This window comes from Telmatherina bonti (assembly GCF_933228915.1).
Source record: "Telmatherina bonti genome assembly, chromosome: 24".
Taxonomy (NCBI): Eukaryota; Metazoa; Chordata; class Actinopteri; order Atheriniformes; family Telmatherinidae; genus Telmatherina; species Telmatherina bonti.
Window position 1 is genome coordinate 3096684 of NC_136633.1, and position 21837 is coordinate 3118520.

The following is a 21837-nucleotide window of genomic DNA, read 5'->3' on the forward strand; positions in this document are numbered from 1 at the left end:
ACCCGTCTATCATTCCCATAAACATCTAAAACTTCCAGAGTTTCTTCAAAGATGGATCCATCTTCATCGTTCTTGTGTCAGAAGGAACCGACTAGTAGCACTTGCTGGTCTTAACTCTGACCCCGAAGTGTCGCCCCGAAGTGTCCGTCTGACCCCGAAGTGTCCGTCTGACCCCGAAGTGTCCGTCTGTCCCTTGACCATCAAACTGACCCCAGGCCATCGGACCCCCGGTCTGCCAGAGCGACCGCCGGTGCCGTCGGCGCGACCGCCAGTGCCGTCGGAGCGACCCTGAACCTAAAAGATGTCATGAACCAGTCGTGGTTTTTAAAGAACCGCAGACAGCGCCAGCGGGACCACCTTTACTCGTCTCCATGAGGATATTTGTGGTTTTGAGGGTGATAGTTGTGTTTCCTGTAAAGACACTGGTAAAACGGCGGTATGTGGGCCATGTGGCTGAGGCTGCAGCGGGGTTGTGTCATGAGTCAGGAATGTGCTGCGGCAGCAGGAGGCGTGTTGGCATGTCGGCCGACTGGTTGTTGCAGTCCGACTGCAGATTGTGGACTTTGACTTCACCAGTGCATCTGATGGATGAGGAAGTTAGGCCTGGTTTACCTGCCGATGCCGGACCATTTCAGCAGAACTGAGTGTTTGTAAGAAAGAACCCAAACAAAGTGCAGCATCAGTGAAGCTGGAAGTTGTTCGCCTCGTCACACAGACGTGTTTTAGTCGGAGCTCTGCAGGAAATTTGGTTGCCTCAGATAAAGTCTGATGCTAACAAGGAGCTTATTGACACCTGTTGCCCCCCACTTGTCTCATAGGGTTTCAGAGTGAAGCTCTGAATGAGCCTTTTTCATTTCCATGTTTGCAGTGAGTAACCCCATTCCTTCCAACCTGAAGTCGGAGGCGAAGAAAGCTGCCAGGATCCTGCGGGAGTTCACCGAGATCTCCAACAGGTACGGGCCGGACAAGCTTATCCCTGGTAAGAGACCCGCTGGCAGACTTAACCGGGTGTGTTGTTCTGAAACGTGGATGCAGCCAGACGTCTGCTGTGTGTTGCAGCTCATGTCATAGCCAAGGCGGAGGGTCTGGCCATCATTTCAGTCATCAAAGCCGGCTTCATGATCACAGCCAGAGGAGGCAGCGGCATCGTCATTGCCAGGCTCGCCGACAGACGTAAGCACTGCGCTTCTGTACAGGCAGGTTGGAGGGCAGCACGGGTCCTCCATGTCTTCCATGTCTACCTGCAGACTTCCATTTTGTTTTCAGCTTATTCTTCCTCATGTCATCTTTTCCTCATTTATAAGGCGGCGCCGGTAAAACTGGCTTCCGTTCGGTTCTGAAAACTCGTTAACGTTAAATGTCTGTATGTCTAACCTTGGACGAGCTGGCTTGAACCTTGAATTCCCCCTCGGGGATGAATAAAGTATCTTCAATTTAATATTAGCAGGCGCAGAGCTGATTGATCTGCAACCCTGCAGGAAGACGCGGGCGGCGCCCCGCAGGAAGACGCGGGCGGCGCCCCGCAGGAAGACGCGGGCGGCGCCCCGCAGGAAGACGCGGGCGGCGTCCTGCAGGGCTTCGGGTTTCTTCTCCACTTTTCTCCTCTCATCCTCGCTGTCATCCATCGTGTCTCGTCTCCGTATTGTTACGTCTTTTTATTGTGTTTATCCGTCTTAACGATGAAATTCCAACATAGGTTTTATATCTTTGGTCCTCCTGCTTTTACTGGTTTTGTATTGTTTTTTAAATGGATGAGCCTCAACCTTTCTCTTCCCCGTCAACATCCAGACATGATGTTTTCACAAGTTCATTTGTCAGAATTTCTAAAATTAATTTAAGCAATCCACAAAAATCTTTTAACACCAAAGAGCATTTACAAACATTTAGATATCAAATTAAAATAATTTCCACTCAAAAATGAAAATAAGCTTTCACACACCTCAGTATTAAAGCAAAATGAATTAAAAACACAGACCACAGTATACTTATACACATAAAGCCCCCCTCCCCCCCCCCCCCCCCCCCCCCCCTTCCAGCAAACCCCTTTTTCCACTGATTAACTGCAAACCGTGATCAGGCTTGATGCTGGAAAGCACGTCTGTGCTCCTGAATGATGGTTCCAATGGGATGTATCCCTAACAGAAGTGTGTAGAAATAACACACAGATCAGCAGTGACCAAGCCTTTTCTCATCTGCAAATCATTCTCTCATGTCTGACAAACACACACACACACACACACACACACACACTGTTTTCACTGACCGTTTTTGCTAAATGTGAGGCTTGACCGTGCAGACAGGGCTATGCTAACACACACACACACCAGGAGTTCAAGGTAAAATGATAAGTGGGCCGAGTACAGAACCCTGTGGGACGCCTCTGGAAATCTCAAAAGTGCATCAAACTTGCAAAATACTAGCATTGCAACAAGCACGCCACGGCGTCACTGTGGAAATGATTTGTACTCGGCTGTTTTTTAGTCTGTTACATCATCTCTCCTGCGTCGCCATGGCTACAGGCACAGAGACAGCCGATTAGGGGGTGCTATCGCTGCGATGTGGACTCGGTTTGGGTTTGGGACAGTGACAGCAAACAGAAGTAAATACGAGAAATTTGTAAAACACACAACATGTATGTTTTACAGAGAACAAAGCTGGCTTTGGCTCAAACACCTGCTCGGTTCAAACAACATGGGAGGAAACAGGACAGTTTCCCCGCTACCGCCACTGTGCAGGAGTTTTCAAAGAGCTCGCTTTCTATGCAGCGAAGTGCAGCGGGAGACGAATAATCCACTGATCCATGTTACAAACCTCTGTACCGAAAGTATTTTAACAACACGGACATGCTCAAACTAAACAGTTGAGAAATACCGCCGGGGACGTAAAATTCCATCTACACCATCTACACTACATGTACGCCTCGTAGTCAGGGTTCGTTAGTGCTAAGCGGAAACCGAAGAGTTTGTGTGTTTACCTGTGAAGATGCTGAGTGGACTGCAGGCGTTTGTCGTAAAGCCGCGGGCGTTTGTCGTGAAGCCGCGGGCGCTTGTCGTAAAGCCGCGGGCCCTTGTCGTAAAGCCGCGGGCCCTTGTCGTGAAGCCGCGGGCCCTTGTCGTGAAGCCGCGGGCGCTTGTCGTAAAGCCGCGGGCGCTTGTCGTAAAGCCGCGGGCGCTTGTCGTAAAGCCGCGGGCGCTTGTCGTAAAGCCGCGGGCGCTTGTCGTGAAGCCGCGGGCCCTTGTCGTGAAGCCGCGGGCCCTTGTCGTAAAGCCGCGGGCCCTTGTCGTAAAGCCGCGGGCCCTTGTCGTGAAGCCGCGGGCCCTTGTCGTGAAGCCGCGGGCCCTTGTCGTAAAGCCGCGGGCGTTTGTCGTGAAGCCGCGGGCGCTTGTCGTAAAGCCGCGGGCCCTTGTCGTGAAGCCGCGGGCCCTTGTCGTAAAGCCGCGGGCCCTTGTCGTAAAGCCGCGGGCCCTTGTCGTGAAGCCGCGGGCCCTTGTCGTGAAGCCGCGGGCCCTTGTCGTGAAGCCGCGGGCCCTTGTCGTAAAGCCGCGGGCGTTTGTCGTGAAGCCGCGGGCGTTTGTCGTGAAGCCGCGGGCCCTTGTCGTGAAGCCGCGGGCCCTTGTCGTGAAGCCGCGGGCCCTTGTCGTGAAGCCGCGGGCGTTTGTCGTGAAGCCGCGGGCCCTTGTCGTGAAGCCGCGGGCCCTTGTCGTGAAGCCGCGGGCCCTTGTCGTGAAGCCGCGGGCCCTTGTCGTGAAGCCGCGGGCGCTTGTCGTAAAGCCGCGGGCGCTTGTCGTAAAGCCGCGGGCGCTTGTCGTAAAGCCGCGGGCGCTTGTCGTAAAGCCGCGGGCGCTTGTCGTGAAGCCGCGGGCCCTTGTCGTGAAGCCGCGGGCCCTTGTCGTAAAGCCGCGGGCCCTTGTCGTAAAGCCGCGGGCCCTTGTCGTAAAGCCGCGGGCCCTTGTCGTGAAGCCGCGGGCGTTTGTCGTGAAGCCGCGGGCGCTTGTCGTAAAGCCGCGGGCCCTTGTCGTGAAGCCGCGGGCCCTTGTCGTAAAGCCGCGGGCCCTTGTCGTAAAGCCGCGGGCCCTTGTCGTGAAGCCGCGGGCCCTTGTCGTGAAGCCGCGGGCCCTTGTCGTGAAGCCGCGGGCCCTTGTCGTGAAGCCGCGGGCGTTTGTCGTGAAGCCGCGGGCGTTTGTCGTGAAGCCGCGGGCGTTTGTCGTGAAGCCGCGGGCGTTTGTCGTGAAGCCGCGGGCCCTTGTCGTAAAGCCGCGGGCGCTTGTCGTAAAGCCGCGGGCGCTTGTCGTAAAGCCGCGGGCCCTTGTCGTAAAGCCGCGGGCGCTTGTCGTGAAGCCGCGGGCGCTTGTCGTGAAGCCGCGGGCGCTTGTCGTGAAGCCGCGGGCCCTTGTCGTGAAGCCGCGGGCCCTTGTCGTGAAGCCGCGGGCCCTTGTCGTGAAGCCGCGGGCCCTTGTCGTGAAGCCGCGGGCCCTTGTCGTGAAGCCGCGGGCGCCTGTCGTGAAGCCGCGGGCGCCTGTCGTAAAGCCGCGGGCGCCTGTCGTAAAGCCGCGGGCCCTTGTCGTGAAGCCGCGGGCGCCTGTCGTGAAGCCGCGGGCGCCTGTCGTAAAGCCGCGGGCGCCTGTCGTGAAGCCGCGGGCGCTTGTCGTGAAGCCGCGGGCGCCTGTCGTAAAGCCGCGGGCGCCTGTCGTAAAGCCGCGGGCGCTTGTCGTAAAGCCGCGGGCGCTTGTTTAATATAAACATCTGTTATACTTTTGTCTTAAAGACATGGAAGGGTTGGTGTTTGGTAATGTGGAACTCTTTTTGGATTACAGAACAGTTTCACCATTTTTCTGCCTTTTGACTAACATAAAAAATGCTGATTATAATGTCCACTTTCATTTTATATTGGAGACTGATCCATTGTTTTTCATTGTTGTTGAAACAGTTTTCATTATTGGAAAATATTCCTTTGTATTTGTTATTTCTGGTAATTTGCACTGTTTAGCACCATACAGTTCTGAGTATATTTATGAATACCGCTTTATGCTCCATAAATACTCCAGAAATCACATTCTATCATTGGTTTTCTTGTTATCCTGAAGCTTAAATCCACTCTGTGATACAAACAGTTGCTGCAACGTAAGTTTTATGTAGTACCACCCAGCCCTGAAACACACACACACAACACACACTGTTTCCATGTTTCCACACGTCTTCCTGCTACTATCTACCTGCTGTCCTCACTGCAGCACCTCCACCTCAGCTGCATCCCAAACGTCTTCCTGGCTTTATTCCAGCCATAGAGGATCATTATTTTCCTGCTTTTCTCATCACTTGTTGATCTTTGGCTGCTCCTGATTGGACGTTAACGTCAGTTTAAGCTCTCTGATTGGTGGAAAGTCTGACAGGAAGTGTCTTCATCATCATGTCCAGGTGAAAATAGAGGTCTCTTAGCAACATGGTGGTGATGGTGATGAAGATGTGATAAATAATGGTGGATTTACCATCTAGAGTCTCTGAATAAACACTACATCTGGATTGTAGACCTCCTGGACGGATAGAAACGCTGGAAAACCTCCGTCGACCAGCTGGAGGGTCACATCCCAGTTTCACACTGCTGGTCCTGATGGAGATCTGCTGGAGGTTTAATGTGCAGCCATGTTTGTTAGCGTGTTGTTACAGCTGGTCATAGCGTCATCTTTCTGTCTTTACATGACGTCATGGTTCCATCATCCGGGTTGAAGACATCAGTAGTTTGTCTCCTGGGAGTTAACGATCTGATCCAGTTTACATCTGGCTCCACAGTGCCCTGTTGTTGTTTTGTGACAGCTTCCGTTGTCATGGTAACAAACAGACCTCCCTGCAGCGTTGGGATGAAGCGGTAGTCATCTGACACCTCGAGCGTTTGATGTGAATGCTGCTGTGTGATGGTGGCGCGCCCCCCCCCCCCCATGCTACTCTCCTGACTTTGGGCGTTTCTGTGGATTTTTCACAATGAAGAAGCAGTGTGAGACATAATAAAACACTGGCACCATTACTCCAGTCCAACGCTCATCAGCTGTCTGAGGTTAAATAACTGAGACCATTCAGAAGTTTGGCTCCAGAAACCTGCGCCATGACCGTTTCTGTTCTCCCCGTGTGTGTGTGTGTGTGTGTGTGTGTGTGTGTGTGTGTGTGTGTGTGTAGGCTGGTCAGCACCTTCTGCCATCGGTATAGCTGGTCTGGGTGGAGGCTTTGAGATCGGAGTGGAGGTGAGTGAAGCGTTCTGGGAGGGCTACAGTGGATATAAAACGTTCCCACATCCCTGTCAGTATTCCAGGTTTTTGCGACGTTACGAAGGCAACAATAATTCCGGGTGTTCCTTCAGGTGGCCTGCAGCCGGAACGGCTCTCTAACCAAACCAGTTTCGTCCCAGCATCTTCACTTTCATCCCAAAGCAGCTCCACACCTGTTGGATCTCTGCCCCCATCAGGTCCTTTCCAGTTCCAGCTGAAGAAGAGCAATCCCACAGCATGACACTGCCACCACCATGCTTCACTGTGGACATGCTGGTCTCAGGGCTGAACAGTTTCACCCTTGTCTCATCAGTTTTAGGGGGACGTCCAGTTGTTTGCAACATCTTTGTTGCTGTTCTGCTCTTTTGTCTGTAGAAATGTTTTCATTCCCTCCTTTCACCATCCTGCTGCTGCAGGACAATCAGAACACGTCAGAAAGACCCTCAGAAAACACCTGGACTTCCTCTGGACTTCCTCTGGACTTCCTCTGGACTTCCTCTGGACTTCCTCTGGACTTCCTCTGGACTTCACCTGGACTTCACCTGGACTTCCTCTGGACATCACCTGGACATCACCTGGACATCACCTGGACATCCTCTGGACATCCTCTGGACTTCCTCTGGACTTCACCTGGACTTCCTCTGGACTTCCTCTGGACTTCCTCTGGAATTCACCTGGACTTCACCTGGACTTCACCTGGACTTCCTCTGGACTTCCTCTGGACTTCCTCTGGACATCACCTGGACATCACCTGGACTTCCTCTGGACTTCCTCTGGACTTCCTCTGGACATCACCTGGACTTCCTCTGGACTTCCTCTGGACTTCCTCTGGACTTCCTCTGGACTTCCTCTGGACTTCACCTGGACTTCACCTGGACTTCCTCTGGTCTTCACCTGGACTTCACCTGGACTTCACCTGGACTTCCTCTGGTCTTCCTCTGGACTTCCTCTGGACTTCACCTGGACTTCACCTGGACTTCACCTGGACTTCACCTGGACTTCCTCTGGACTTCACCTGGACTTCACCTGGACATCACCTGGACATCACCTGGACTTCCTCTGGACTTCACCTGGACTTCACCTGGACTTCACCTGGACTTCACCTGGACTTCCTCTGGACTTCCCCTGGACTTCCCCTGGACTCCACCTGGACTCCACCTGGACTTCCTTTGGACTTCCTCTGGACTTCCTCTGGACTTCCTCTGGACTTCCCCTGGACTTCCCCTGGACTTCCCCTGGACTCCACCTGGACTTCCCCTGGACTTCCCCTGGACTTCCTCTGGACTTCCTCTGGACTTCCTCTGGACTTCCTCTGGACTTCCCCTGGACTTCCCCTGGACTCCACCTGGACTCCACCTGGACTCCACCTGGACTCCCTTTGGACTTCACCTGGACTTCACCTGGACTTCCTCTGGACTTCCTCTGGACTTCCTCTGGACGTCACCTGGACTTCCCCTGGACTTCCCCTGGACTTCCCCTGGACTTCCCCTGGACTTCCCCTGGACTTCCCCTGGACTCCACCTGGACTTCACCTGGACTCCACCTGGACTTCCTTTGGACTTCCTTTGGACTTCCTTTGGACTTCCTTTGGACTTCACCTGGACTTCCTCTGGACTTCACCTGGACTTCACCTGGACTTCACCTGGACTTCACCTGGACTTCCTCTGGACGTCCCCTGGACGTCCCCTGGACGTCCCCTGGACGTCACCTGGACTCCACCTGGACTCCACCTGGACTTCCTTTGGACTTCCTTTGGACTTCCTTTGGACTTCCTTTGGACTTCACCTGGACTTCACCTGGACTTCCTCTGGACTTCCTCTGGACTTCACCTGGACTTCCCCTGGACTCCACCTGGACTTCTGTTGGACTTCACCTGGACTTCCTCTGGACTTCCTCTGGACTTCCCCTGGACTTCACCTGGACTCCACCTGGACTCCACCTGGACTCCACCTGGACTTCCTTTGGACTTCACCTGGACTTCCTCTGGACTTCCTCTGGACGTCACCTGGACTTCCCCTGGACTTCCCCTGGACTCCACCTGGACTTCCCCTGGACTTCCCCTGGACTCCACCTGGACTCCACCTGGACTCCACCTGGACTTCCCCTGGACTTCCCCTGGACTTCCCCTGGACTCCACCTGGACTTCACCTGGACTTCCTCTGGACTTCCCCTGGACTTCCCCTGGACTCCACCTGGACTCCACCTGGACTCCACCTGGACTCCACCTGGACTTCCTTTGGACTTCCTTTGGACTTCCTTTGGACTTCCTCTGGACTTCCTCTGGACTTCACCTGGACTTCCCCTGGACTCCACCTGGACTCCACCTGGACTCCACCTGGACTCCACCTGGACTCCACCTGGACTTCACCTGGACGTCACCTGGACTTCACCTGGACTTCACCTGGACTTCACCTGGACTTCACCTGGACTTCACCTGGACTTCACCTGGACTTCCTCTGGACGTCACCTGGACGTCACCTGGACTCCACCTGGACTTCCTTTGGACTTCACCTGGACTTCCTCTGGACTTCCTTTGGACTTCACCTGGACTTCCTCTGGACTTCCTCTGGACTTCACCTGGACTTCCTCTGGACTTCCTTTGGACTTCACCTGGACTTCCTCTGGACTTCCTCTGGACTTCACCTGGACTTCACCTGGACTTCCTCTGGACTTCACCTGGACTTCCTCTGGACGTCACCTGGACTTCCCCTGGACTCCACCTGGACTTCCTTTGGACTCCACCTGGACTTCCTTTGGACTCCACCTGGACTTCCTTTGGACTCCACCTGGACTTCACCTGGACTTCCTCTGGACTTCACCTGGACTTCCTCTGGACTTCACCTGGTCTTCACCTGGTCTTCACCTGGACGTCACCTGGACGTCACCTGGACGTCACCTGGACTTCCCCTGGACTTCCCCTGGACTTCCTCTGGACGTCACCTGGACTTCCTCTGGACTTCCTCTGGACGTCACCTGGACTTCACCTGGACTCCACCTGGACTTCCCCTGGACTCCACCTGGACTTCCTTTGGACTTCCTTTGGACTTCACCTGGACTTCCTCTGGACTTCACCTGGACTTCACCTGGACTTCCTCTGGACTTCACCTGGTCTTCACCTGGACTTCACCTGGACTTCACCTGGTCTTCACCTGGACGTCACCTGGACGTCACCTGGACGTCACCTGGACTTCCCCTGGACTTCCCCTGGACGTCACCTGGACTTCCTCTGGACGTCACCTGGACTTATCCTGGACTTCACCTGGACGTCACCTGGACTTCCTCTGGACGTCACCTGGACTTCCTCTGGACTTCCTCTGGACGTCCTCTGGACGTCACCTGGACGTCACCTGGACTTCCTCTGGACTTCACCTGGACTTCCTCTGGACTTCCTCTGGACTTCCTCTGGACTTCCTCTGGACTTCACCTGGACTTCCTCTGGACTTCCTTTGGACTTCCTTTGGACTTCCCCTGGACTTCCTCTGGACGTCACCTGGACTTCCTCTGGACGTCACCTGGACTTCCCCTGGACTCCACCTGGACTCCACCTGGACTTCCTTTGGACTTCCTCTGGACTTCACCTGGACTTCCTCTGGACTTCCTCTGGTCTTCACCTGGACTTCACCTGGTCTTCACCTGGACTTCACCTGGTCTTCACCTGGACGTCACCTGGACGTCACCTGGACTTCCCCTGGACTTCCCCTGGACTTCCTTTGGACTTCCCCTGGACTTCCTCTGGACGTCACCTGGACTTCCTCTGGACGTCACCTGGACTTCACCTGGACTTCCTCTGGACGTCACCTGGACTTCCTCTGGACGTCACCTGGACTTCCTCTGGACTTCCTCTGGACGTCACCTGGACTTCCCCTGGACTTCCCCTGGACTTCCCCTGGACTCCACCTGGACTCCACCTGGACTTCACCTGGACTTCACCTGGACGTCACCTGGACGTCACCTGGACTTCACCTGGACTTCACCTGGACTTCACCTGGACTTCCTCTGGACGTCACCTGGACGTCACCTGGACTTCCTTTGGACTCCACCTGGACTTCCTCTGGACTTCCTCTGGACTTCACCTGGACTTCACCTGGACTTCACCTGGACTTCACCTGGACTTCCTCTGGACGTCACCTGGACTTCCCCTGGACTCCACCTGGACTTCCTTTGGACTCCACCTGGACTTCCTTTGGACTCCACCTGGACTTCACCTGGACTTCCTCTGGACTTCACCTGGACTTCCTCTGGACTTCACCTGGTCTTCACCTGGACTTCACCTGGTCTTCACCTGGACGTCACCTGGACGTCACCTGGACGTCACCTGGACGTCACCTGGACTTCCCCTGGACTTCCCCTGGACTTCCCCTGGACTTCCTCTGGACGTCACCTGGACTTCCCCTGGACTCCACCTGGACTCCACCTGGACTTCCCCTGGACTTCCTTTGGACTTCCTCTGGACTTCACCTGGACTTCCTCTGGTCTTCACCTGGACGTCACCTGGACGTCACCTGGACGTCACCTGGACGTCACCTGGACTTCCCCTGGACGTCACCTGGACTTCCTCTGGACGTCACCTGGACGTCACCTGGACTTCCTCTGGACGTCACCTGGACTTCCTCTGGACGTCACCTGGACTTCCTCTGGACTTCCTCTGGACGTCCTCTGGACTTCCTCTGGACGTCCTCTGGACGTCACCTGGACGTCACCTGGACGTCACCTGGACTTCCTCTGGACTTCCTCTGGACTTCACCTGGACTTCACCTGGACTTCCTCTGGACTTCCTCTGGACTTCACCTGGACTTCCTCTGGACTTCCTTTGGACTTCCCCTGGACTTCCTCTGGACGTCACCTGGACTTCCTCTGGACGTCACCTGGACTTCCTCTGGACGTCACCTGGACTTCCCCTGGACTCCACCTGGACTCCACCTGGACTTCCTTTGGACTTCCTCTGGACTTCACCTGGACTTCCTCTGGACTTCCTCTGGTCTTCACCTGGACTTCACCTGGTCTTCACCTGGACTTCACCTGGTCTTCACCTGGACGTCACCTGGACTTCCCCTGGACTTCCCCTGGACTTCCTTTGGACTTCCCCTGGACTTCCTTTGGACTTCCCCTGGACTTCCTCTGGACGTCACCTGGACTTCCTCTGGACGTCACCTGGACTTCACCTGGACTTCCTCTGGACGTCACCTGGACGTCACCTGGACTTCCTCTGGACTTCCTCTGGACGTCACCTGGACGTCACCTGGACTTCCTCTGGACTTCCCCTGGACTTCCTCTGGACTTCACCTGGACTTCACCTGGACTTCCTCTGGACTTCCTCTGGACTTCCTCTGGACTTCACCTGGACTTCACCTGGACTTCCTCTGGACGTCACCTGGACGTCACCTGGACGTCCTCTGGACGTCCTCTGGACTTCACCTGGACTTCCTCTGGACGTCACCTGGACGTCACCTGGACTTCTTCTGGACGTCCTCTGGACGTCACCTATCTATCTAGACTCTAGACTCTGGACTCTGGATGGGTAATCAGCAGACATTGGGTCTGATGTTGCCAGGTGTGTTACAGCAGAGAAACTCCGAACAGGAGTTGCTGGACTGTGACACTGGAGGACTGGAGTTGCCCACCCTTGATCTAGATTCTATCTAGATCCTAACTGGATAATATATAGACTCTATCTAGACACTATCTAGATTCTATATTGACCGTTTTTGGTAGGACTTTGACGATATGCTTTTGTTTCGATTCGATTCCGATTTTTTTTGGTGCCGATTTGATTTAAAGTGCGATTCTCACAGTTCTTCAATATTGCTGATTTTTGTAGATTAAAAACAAAATAAATGAATAAAACCTTTTCATTTTTCTTGATTTCAAGAACGGAAAAGACAACACAGTTGCCAGACCATCATTCTGCTGCTATAATGGCCAAGAAGACAAGTAAAAAGATCAATAAAAACAATAAAAATGACAAAAATTTTGTCATGGATTATTTTTCATTTATTTAAAAAAAAATCTATTCTAAAATTGTGAAGCAAAAAAATCCAGATTTTCGATTTTTCGATTTTTCGATTCGATTTTCCCACCCCTACTTTTTAGACTCTATCTGGATCATATCTGGACTCTATATAAACTCTATCTGGACCATATGTAGACCCTATCTGGACTATGTGGACTTAGTCAGGGGTTTGAAGGCTTTTTATATCCACTGTTGATGAACATCATAAACTGTGGCCACTGTTTCCGTGACTGTGGATGATCTGTGAATGCACCCTGTTGTGTTCAGGTGTCGGACCTGGTGATCATCCTGAACCAGCGCAGGGCCATCGAGGCTTTCACGAAGGGCGGGAACCTGACGCTGGGCGGGAACTGCACCGTCGCCGTGGGACCTGTGGGCAGGTGAAGCGCCCCTCCCCCGCTCCATCTGTCTGACTTTTAATTACTTCTAATGTTTACAGTTGATGTAAATTACAGCCTCCATCCTGCCTGCCGGAGATTTATGAGACATTTGATGACAGTCGGTGTTTTGAGGCCTGAAGCTGCAATCAGCTCGTCCTGTAGGAGGAAACGGCGGCTGTGGTTTACTTTAGAGCTCGTGATTTATGGCTGATTTCTGGAGAAGCAGGTCGTCTCAGACATGTGTGGGCGTGTCCACATGCTGCAGACGGAGAGCTCAAGGACCTGACGTGAACCGGTTTGGATTTACAGCCAGTTATGATTAAATAAAACACATAGATACAACTCAGTGGTGCCATGTTCAGGTTGGCAGCAGGAAGATGAAACATTTCCACAGCTCTGTGTGGATCACTTCCGATGTTCTGCCTCCTGCTTGGTTTCCACATCTCGTTCACCATCCTTTTTGCATTTTGTTGCATGTTTGTTTGTTTCTCCTTGTTTTTGAGCATTTCTTGTGATGTCGGTGGCCATTTTGAAACGAGCAGTCGCCACACTTTTAGCAGGAATATTTCGGGGTTATTTTCATGCGGCGCTTTCAGAGCCACGTGCACACTGACTGTGTTTGTTCAGGAATGTGGAGGCGGACATTGCTCTGCGCAGCATGGCGGCCGTCTTCACCTACTGCAGGTCCAGAGGGCTGTTTGCAGGGATTTCTCTGGAGGGATCTTACCTGATAGAGCGGAAGGAAACCAACCGCAAGTATGGAGCAGCACATCCGCCACCCTGGATCCTGTCTAAGTTCTGTCCTGCTTATTTCTTCTCTTTAATCTGCTGCTTCATTGGAAGGTTTTACTCTCAAGATATCCGGGCGTCGGCCATCTTGAATGGCGATGTAGAGCCTCCGTCGGAGTGCTATGACCTCTACCACATCCTGGATGTGTACACCGAGGCCTTCACCACCGACTGGACCAGTAAGAACATGCATGCTAAGGTACTTTTCATGTGAAAAGCCATTTCTGTCTGGGATCATGTTGCATGTGCTGATGCGAGGCGTTAACGTAGCTTTACAGACCTTTTTACATTCCTGCCGGGACTTTTAAACTGTTTTCGTCTCTTTCATCTTTATTTGATGCATTGGGCATCTTTTAGAAATGTTTTTCATCCTTTTCTAGATTGTTTTGCAGCTTTATTTCCCTGTATGTTCAGCCATTTTGCATCCCTGCTGTGGTAATGTTATGTCCTGCTGGAAACCTCCTACGTCCTCCACGAGAAACGGGAACTGAAATCACGTCATTTTGTTCTGGCAGACATGGTGGAAGACAGTTTTTAGCTCGTCATCCTGGCAGGACTTTATTCTCGATGGGCTCTCAGAAGTATCGGGATATGAGGTTCTGGTCGTATCGCCCAGCTCTACGTGTCTTTGAGTTTAATGACGTGTGTTAGCGTCAGGTTGTGGTCATCTAGCTTCTCCTGGTTCAGTGAATGTGCCACAGCTGAAACCTTCCTGCCAGCTGCTGTTCTGGGGGTTTCTGGGTGGTTCAGGAAGGACTTCAGGTCCATCCCAGCAGGCTGCAAACAGGAACAGCGCCTGCAGAGGTAACCGGGGTTACAGCGAAGCTGCAACTTGGCGTTGTGGACACGCTAAGCTAGAATGATGTCATGATGGATGTATGAACTTGTCGTGTCTCCCTGCAGTCGTTTGCTCCTCCATCCAGACCGCCAGCTCCGTCCCAGCAGAGAGGACAGACCAGCAGCCAGCAGGCGGCCGATGGCGGTAAACACTCAGCCTGCGTGTCTCATGTCGGTTAGTCTGGTAATGGTGTGTAACGTGTGTGTGTGTGTGTGTGAGAACAGGAAGGAAAAACGCACTCTACCCCAGCGTCTCCGTCTACAAGTCTGAAACCTCCAGTGAGTTTCTTTGTCTCGTCTCCTTGACCTCCTTTCCTTTCCATTACATTCAGACGACTTTTAGGATCCAGATCAGTGTCGTCTCTGGTCCTCACAAAGCCAGAACAGATAATGTGTGTGTTCACTATCGTGTCAACACACGCAGCCATTAACCGTCCTGCTGCTGATGTGGAACAGGGTTTCCCAGCTTCCAGGGACAGGTGTGTGTTTACACATCCATTTAGGGAAAATAAACACATCTTCATTTGTAAATTATTCCATTTCAGAGTAAATCGTTCCATTTCAGAGTAAATCGTTCCATTTCAGGGTAAATCGTTCCATTTCAGAGTAAATCGTTCCATTTCAGGGTAAATCGTTCCATTTCAGAGTAAATCGTTCCATTTCAGGGTAAATCGTTCCATTTCAGGGTAAATCGTTCCATTTCAGGGTAAATCGTTCCATTTCAGAGTAAATCGTTCCATTTCAGAGTAAATCGTTCCATTTCAGGGTAAATCGTTCCATTTCAGGGTAAATCGTTCCATTTCAGGGTAAATCGTTCCATTTCAGGGTAAATCGTTCCATTTCAGGGTAAATCGTTCCATTTCAGAGTAAATCGTTCCATTTCAGGGTAAATCGTTCCATTTCAGGGTAAATCGTTCCATTTCAGAGTAAATCGTTCCATTTCAGAGTAAATCGTTCCATTTCAGAGTAAATCGTTCCATTTCAGGGTAAATCGTTCCATTTCAGAGTAAATCGTTCCATTTCAGGGTAAATCGTTCCATTTCAGAGTAAATCGTTCCATTTCAGGGTAAATCGTTCCATTTCAGGGTAAATCGTTCCATTTCAGAGTAAATCGTTCCATTTCAGGGTAAATCGTTCCATTTCAGAGTAAATCGTTCCATTTCAGGGTAAATCGTTCCATTTCAGAGTAAATCGTTCCATTTCAGGGTAAATCGTTCCATTTCAGAGTAAATCGTTCCATTTCAGGGTAAATCGTTCCATTTCAGAGTAAATCGTTCCATTTCAGGGTAAATCGTTCCATTTCAGAGTAAATCGTTCCATTTCAGAGTAAATCGTTCCATTTCAGGGTAAATCGTTCCATTTCAGGGTAAATCGTTCCATTTCAGGGTAAATCGTTCCATTTCAGGGTAAATCGTTCCATTTCAGAGTAAATCGTTCCATTTCAGAGTAAATCGTTCCATTTCAGAGTAAATCGTTCCATTTCAGAGTAAATCGTTCCATTTCAGAGTAAATCGTTCCATTTCAGGGTAAATCGTTCCATTTCAGGGTAAATCGTTCCATTTCAGAGTAAATCGTTCCATTTCAGAGTAAATCGTTCCATTTCAGGGTAAATCGTTCCATTTCAGAGTAAATCGTTCCATTTCAGGGTAAATCGTTCCATTTCAGAGTAAATCGTTCCATTTCAGGGTAAATCGTTCCATTTCAGAGTAAATCGTTCCATTTCAGAGTAAATCGTTCCATTTCAGAGTAAATCGTTCCATTTCAGAGTAAATCGTTCCATTTCAGAGTAAATCGTTCCATTTCAGGGTAAATCGTTCCATTTCAGAGTAAATCGTTCCATTTCAGGGTAAATCGTTCCATTTCAGAGTAAATCGTTCCATTTCAGGGTAAATCGTTCCATTTCAGGGTAAATCGTTCCATTTCAGGGTAAATCGTTCCATTTCAGAGTAAATCGTTCCATTTCAGAGTAAATCGTTCCATTTCAGAGTAAATCGTTCCATTTCAGGGTAAATCGTTCCATTTCAGGGTAAATCGTTCCATTTCAGGGTAAATCGTTCCATTTCAGAGTAAATCGTTCCATTTCAGAGTAAATCGTTCCATTTCAGGGTAAATCGTTCCATTTCAGGGTAAATCGTTCCATTTCAGGGTAAATCGTTCCATTTCAGGGTAAATCGTTCCATTTCAGGGTAAATCGTTCCATTTCAGGGTAAATCGTTCCATTTCAGGGTAAATCGTTCCATTTCAGAGTAAATCGTTCCATTTCAGGGTAAATCGTTCCATTTCAGGGTAAATCGTTCCATTTCAGAGTAAATCGTTCCATTTCAGAGTAAATCGTTCCATTTCAGAGTAAATCGTTCCATTTCAGGGTAAATCGTTCCATTTCAGAGTAAATCGTTCCATTTCAGGGTAAATCGTTCCATTTCAGAGTAAATCGTTCCATTTCAGGGTAAATCGTTCCATTTCAGGGTAAATCGTTCCATTTCAGGGTAAATCGTTCCATTTCAGAGTAAATCGTTCCATTTCAGAGTAAATCGTTCCATTTCAGGGTAAATCGTTCCATTTCAGAGTAAATCGTTCCATTTCAGGGTAAATCGTTCCATTTCAGAGTAAATCGTTCCATTTCAGGGTAAATCGTTCCATTTCAGAGTAAATCGTTCCATTTCAGGGTAAATCGTTCCATTTCAGAGTAAATCGTTCCATTTCAGGGTAAATCGTTCCATTTCAGAGTAAATCGTTCCATTTCAGAGTAAATCGTTCCATTTCAGGGTAAATCGTTCCATTTCAGGGTAAATCGTTCCATTTCAGGGTAAATCGTTCCATTTCAGGGTAAATCGTTCCATTTCAGAGTAAATCGTTCCATTTCAGAGTAAATCGTTCCATTTCAGGGTAAATCGTTCCATTTCAGGGTAAATCGTTCCATTTCAGAGTAAATCGTTCCATTTCAGAGTAAATCGTTCCATTTCAGGGTAAATCGTTCCATTTCAGAGTAAATCGTTCCATTTCAGGGTAAATCGTTCCATTTCAGAGTAAATCGTTCCATTTCAGAGTAAATCGTTCCATTTCAGAGTAAATCGTTCCATTTCAGAGTAAATCGTTCCATTTCAGGGTAAATCGTTCCATTTCAGAGTAAATCGTTCCATTTCAGGGTAAATCGTTCCATTTCAGAGTAAATCGTTCCATTTCAGGGTAAATCGTTCCATTTCAGGGTAAATCGTTCCATTTCAGAGTAAATCGTTCCATTTCAGAGTAAATCGTTCCATTTCAGGGTAAATCGTTCCATTTCAGGGTAAATCGTTCCATTTCAGAGTAAATCGTTCCATTTCAGGGTAAATCGTTCCATTTCAGAGTAAATCGTTCCATTTCAGAGTAAATCGTTCCATTTCAGAGTAAATCGTTCCATTTCAGAGTAAATCGTTCCATTTCAGAGTAAATCGTTCCATTTCAGAGTAAATCGTTCCATTTCAGGGTAAATCGTTCCATTTCAGAGTAAATCGTTCCATTTCAGAGTAAATCGTTCCATTTCAGAGTAAATCGTTCCATTTCAGGGTAAATCGTTCCATTTCAGAGTAAATCGTTCCATTTCAGAGTAAATCGTTCCATTTCAGGGTAAATCGTTCCATTTCAGAGTAAATCGTTCCATTTCAGGGTAAATCGTTCCATTTCAGGGTAAATCGTTCCATTTCAGGGTAAATCGTTCCATTTCAGAGTAAATCGTTCCATTTCAGGGTAAATCGTTCCATTTCAGGGTAAATCGTTCCATTTCAGAGTAAATCGTTCCATTTCAGGGTAAATCGTTCCATTTCAGGGTAAATCGTTCCATTTCAGGGTAAATCGTTCCATTTCAGGGTAAATCGTTCCATTTCAGGGTAAATCGTTCCATTTCAGGGTAAATCGTTCCATTTCAGGGTAAATCGTTCCATTTCAGAGTAAATCGTTCCATTTCAGGGTAAATCGTTCCATTTCAGGGTAAATCGTTCCATTTCAGGGTAAATCGTTCCATTTCAGGGTAAATCGTTCCATTTCAGAGTAAATCGTTCCATTTCAGAGTAAATCGTTCCATTTCAGAGTAAATCGTTCCATTTCAGAGTAAATCGTTCCATTTCAGGGTAAATCGTTCCATTTCAGAGTAAATCGTTCCATTTCAGAGTAAATCGTTCCATTTCAGAGTAAATCGTTCCATTTCAGAGTAAATCGTTCCATTTCAGGGTAAATCGTTCCATTTCAGAGTAAATCGTTCCATTTCAGAGTAAATCGTTCCATTTCAGAGTAAATCGTTCCATTTCAGGGTAAACCGTTCCATTTCAGAGTAAACCGTTCCATTTCAGAGTAAACCGTTCCATTTCAGAGTAAATCGTTCCATTTCAGAGTAAATCGTTCCATTTCAGAGTAAATCGTTCCATTTCAGGGTAAATCGTTCCATTTCAGAGTAAATCGTTCCATTTCAGGGTAAATCGTTCCATTTCAGAGTAAATCGTTCCATTTCAGAGTAAATCGTTCCATTTCAGAGTAAATCGTTCCATTTCAGGGTAAATCGTTCCATTTCAGGGTAAATCGTTCCATTTCAGGGTAAATCGTTCCATTTCAGAGTAAATCGTTCCATTTCAGGGTAAATCGTTCCATTTCAGGGTAAATCGTTCCATTTCAGAGTAAATCGTTCCATTTCAGAGTAAATCGTTCCATTTCAGAGTAAATCGTTCCATTTCAGGGTAAATCGTTCCATTTCAGGGTAAATCGTTCCATTTCAGGGTAAATCGTTCCATTTCAGGGTAAATCGTTCCATTTCAGGGTAAATCGTTCCATTTCAGGGTAAATCGTTCCATTTCAGGGTAAATCGTTCCATTTCAGGGTAAATCGTTCCATTTCAGAGTAAATCGTTCCATTTCAGGGTAAATCGTTCCATTTCAGAGTAAATCGTTCCATTTCAGGGTAAATCGTTCCATTTCAGAGTAAATCGTTCCATTTCAGGGTAAATCGTTCCATTTCAGAGTAAATCGTTCCATTTCAGGGTAAATCGTTCCATTTCAGGGTAAATCGTTCCATTTCAGGGTAAATCGTTCCACTTCAGGGTAAATCGTTCCATTTCAGAGTAAATTATTCCACTTCAGGGTAAATTATTCCATTTCAGAGTAAATTATTCCACTTCAGGGTAAATTATTCCATTTCAGGGTAAATTGTTCCACTTCAGGGTGAAGAACTGGTTTAAAGCAGATCTTTAGGAATCAGACTGAAGTTAGGAAAAGCAACTGTGGCTGTTTACCAGGCTGCAGCTCCCTCTGGTGGCCACAGAGCTGTACTGCAGCTGCAGCGTGACTGGGTTTATTTAGTTTCTCCTAAACCAGAACACCGCAGTCCCAAAATGGCTCTGATATGTTACGTTTTAAAGCAGAAAACAGAATATTTAATCTAAACCGGTTACAGTTTCACCTTCTTCTGATTTCTTACCCCACTTCTATTCTGTTGCAGGTCAGTTTGCCTCCGGAAGCTCTCCAAGCTACGGTACGAAGCTCTAGTCTTATATCTACACTTCCAGAGTGCTGCGTCGCAGAGCATAAAACGAGCTCAGGTTTCAGTGTTTTCATGGCACGTAGTGTCGTTAAAGTCCAAAACGCTGCTGGTGCTGTGTGAAATGTGAATACAACCAGAATCCCATCGGCTCCCAGTAACAACATGTCAGATGATGAAACTGATATTTTAGCGTGGTCCTGCTGGACCAGTTCTCCTGTTCCACCATCAGGATGTGGTCCAGTGTGGTCCTACTGGACCAGTTCTCCTGTTCCACCATCAGGATGTGGTTCAGCCTGGTCCTGCTGGACCAGTTCTCCTGTTCCACCATCAGGATGTGGTCCAGTGTGGTCCTACTGGACCAGTTCTCCTGTTCCACCATCAGGATGTGGTCCAGTGTGGTCCTACTGGACCAGTTCTCCTGTTCCACCATCAGGATGTGGTTCAGCCTGGTCCTGCTGGACCAGTTCTCCTGTTCCACCATCAGGATGTGGTCCTGCTGGACCAGTTCTCCTGTTCCACCATCAGGATGTGGTCCAGCATGGTGGAAGGTCTTCCCTGAAAGAGACGTTGTCTGGATGGGAGCAGATGTTCCAGCATTGATGGAGCTTCCCAGATGTGGAAGCTGCCCACGCCATCGGCACTAATGCAACCCCATCCCATCAGAGATGCAGGCTGATAACAAGCTGGATGCTCCCTCTCCTCTTTAGTCTGCAGGACACGCCGTCCATGCTGTCCACAAACTATTCCACATCTTCATCCAGGTTTCCACTCAGAACATTTTAAATGAGCTTTGGTCCAGAGAAGACGGCGTGTTTCTGGATCCTCTTCACATATGATGGAGCTTTAACCTGCATGAACTGGGTTCACACTGGTTTCTGGAAGCTTCCTGGGTCCATGCACTGGTTTCCAGTAGAGAATAATGTTATAATGCAGAAGATCACCAGCATCCAGACTGGTCCCAGCATACAGAGATTCCTCCTGAATCTATTCTCTACACTGTAGATGGAGGGTCTTCATCGTCTGAGGAACATTTTTCTGAATGTCTGACTTTTCTCAGGTTGTTAAAGTTCTGTCTTTCCATATCAGAGACCGACAGGTTCCCAGTTAAACCAGTAAAGTATCCTTCAGGTGTTTCTTCATCAGATCCACAATCTGCTCATATTTTCCATCAATAAAATGTCAGTTTTCGTGCATTTTATTTATCTTACCGTAGATCATATGAACTCATTAATATGCATAAAATGGAAACAAAGTGAATCAAAGTAAAAATGTTTATTTTGAAGTGGATAATTCAGATGAATTAAAAACATTTACAAACGTTTTACGTTGATAAAACTTTCACTTTATTTTATATTTAACCAAAAAATTTAAGTTAAATGTATGTTTTTATTTTTCCAGAATGTTCCAACATTTCCACCAAAAATAAAGATTTATTTATTGTTTATCTTTAATTCCTGCAGGTGCGGGGTCTTCAGTGGGCGGGGCCAGTGGGCTGCTTGTTGTCACGGCAACCCACCCGTTCACAGGACAACAGCCCGGAGACTTGAGCTTCGTCCCCGGTGACCAAACTACCGTCATCACCAAAACGGACTCCCAGTACGACTGGTGGGAGGGAAAACTGGACGACGGGCGGGTCGGGATATTTCCTGCCAACTTCGTCACGTACTGATGTCGCCCTCTGGTGGTCGGCGCGAGGAGCTGCAGCGGGACAAACTTCAGAGACGTCTGACTTTAAAAGCCGGCCCTGCTGAGCTGTGGACGTTGGACGGTCGGTCTCTGAACCCTTTCTGGGAAAACTCCTGAGAATTTGCACAAAAGCTTTTAGTTTTAGGAAAACTTTCCTGTCGTTGTAACTGAAGGCCACGTTTCACGCATCACACGCCGTTTCAGTTCACATCTTTGTTTTGGGGATTTTCATCCTTTTAGGACCAAAATTCCCACATTTTTCCTCCTACTTGGTTGTTTTAAAGCTTTTCTGGAAAATAAAACACAGAAAAACGAGTTTATTAAAGGTTTTGATCAAATACAAAACTGTTGAGTTCAGGAAGCGTGGGACATC

At 49.0% G+C, this 21837-nt stretch overlaps 1 protein-coding gene across 1 annotated transcript; it reads left to right on the plus strand.

Annotated features, from left to right (window-relative positions):
• Positions 1 to 438: 438 nt before the first annotated feature.
• Positions 439 to 21447, plus strand: sh3yl1 (SH3 and SYLF domain containing 1; the record flags this gene model as incomplete). Its single annotated transcript, XM_079263824.1, has 11 exons — positions 439 to 520; positions 869 to 979; positions 1060 to 1173; positions 6169 to 6233; positions 12535 to 12647; positions 13275 to 13403; positions 13491 to 13635; positions 14340 to 14418; positions 14499 to 14552; positions 19737 to 19769; positions 21239 to 21447. The coding sequence occupies 11 exons, from the start codon at positions 439 to 441 to the stop codon at positions 21445 to 21447; spliced, it is 1134 nt and encodes a 377-aa protein (XP_079119950.1).
• Positions 21448 to 21837: the final 390 nt, after the last annotated feature.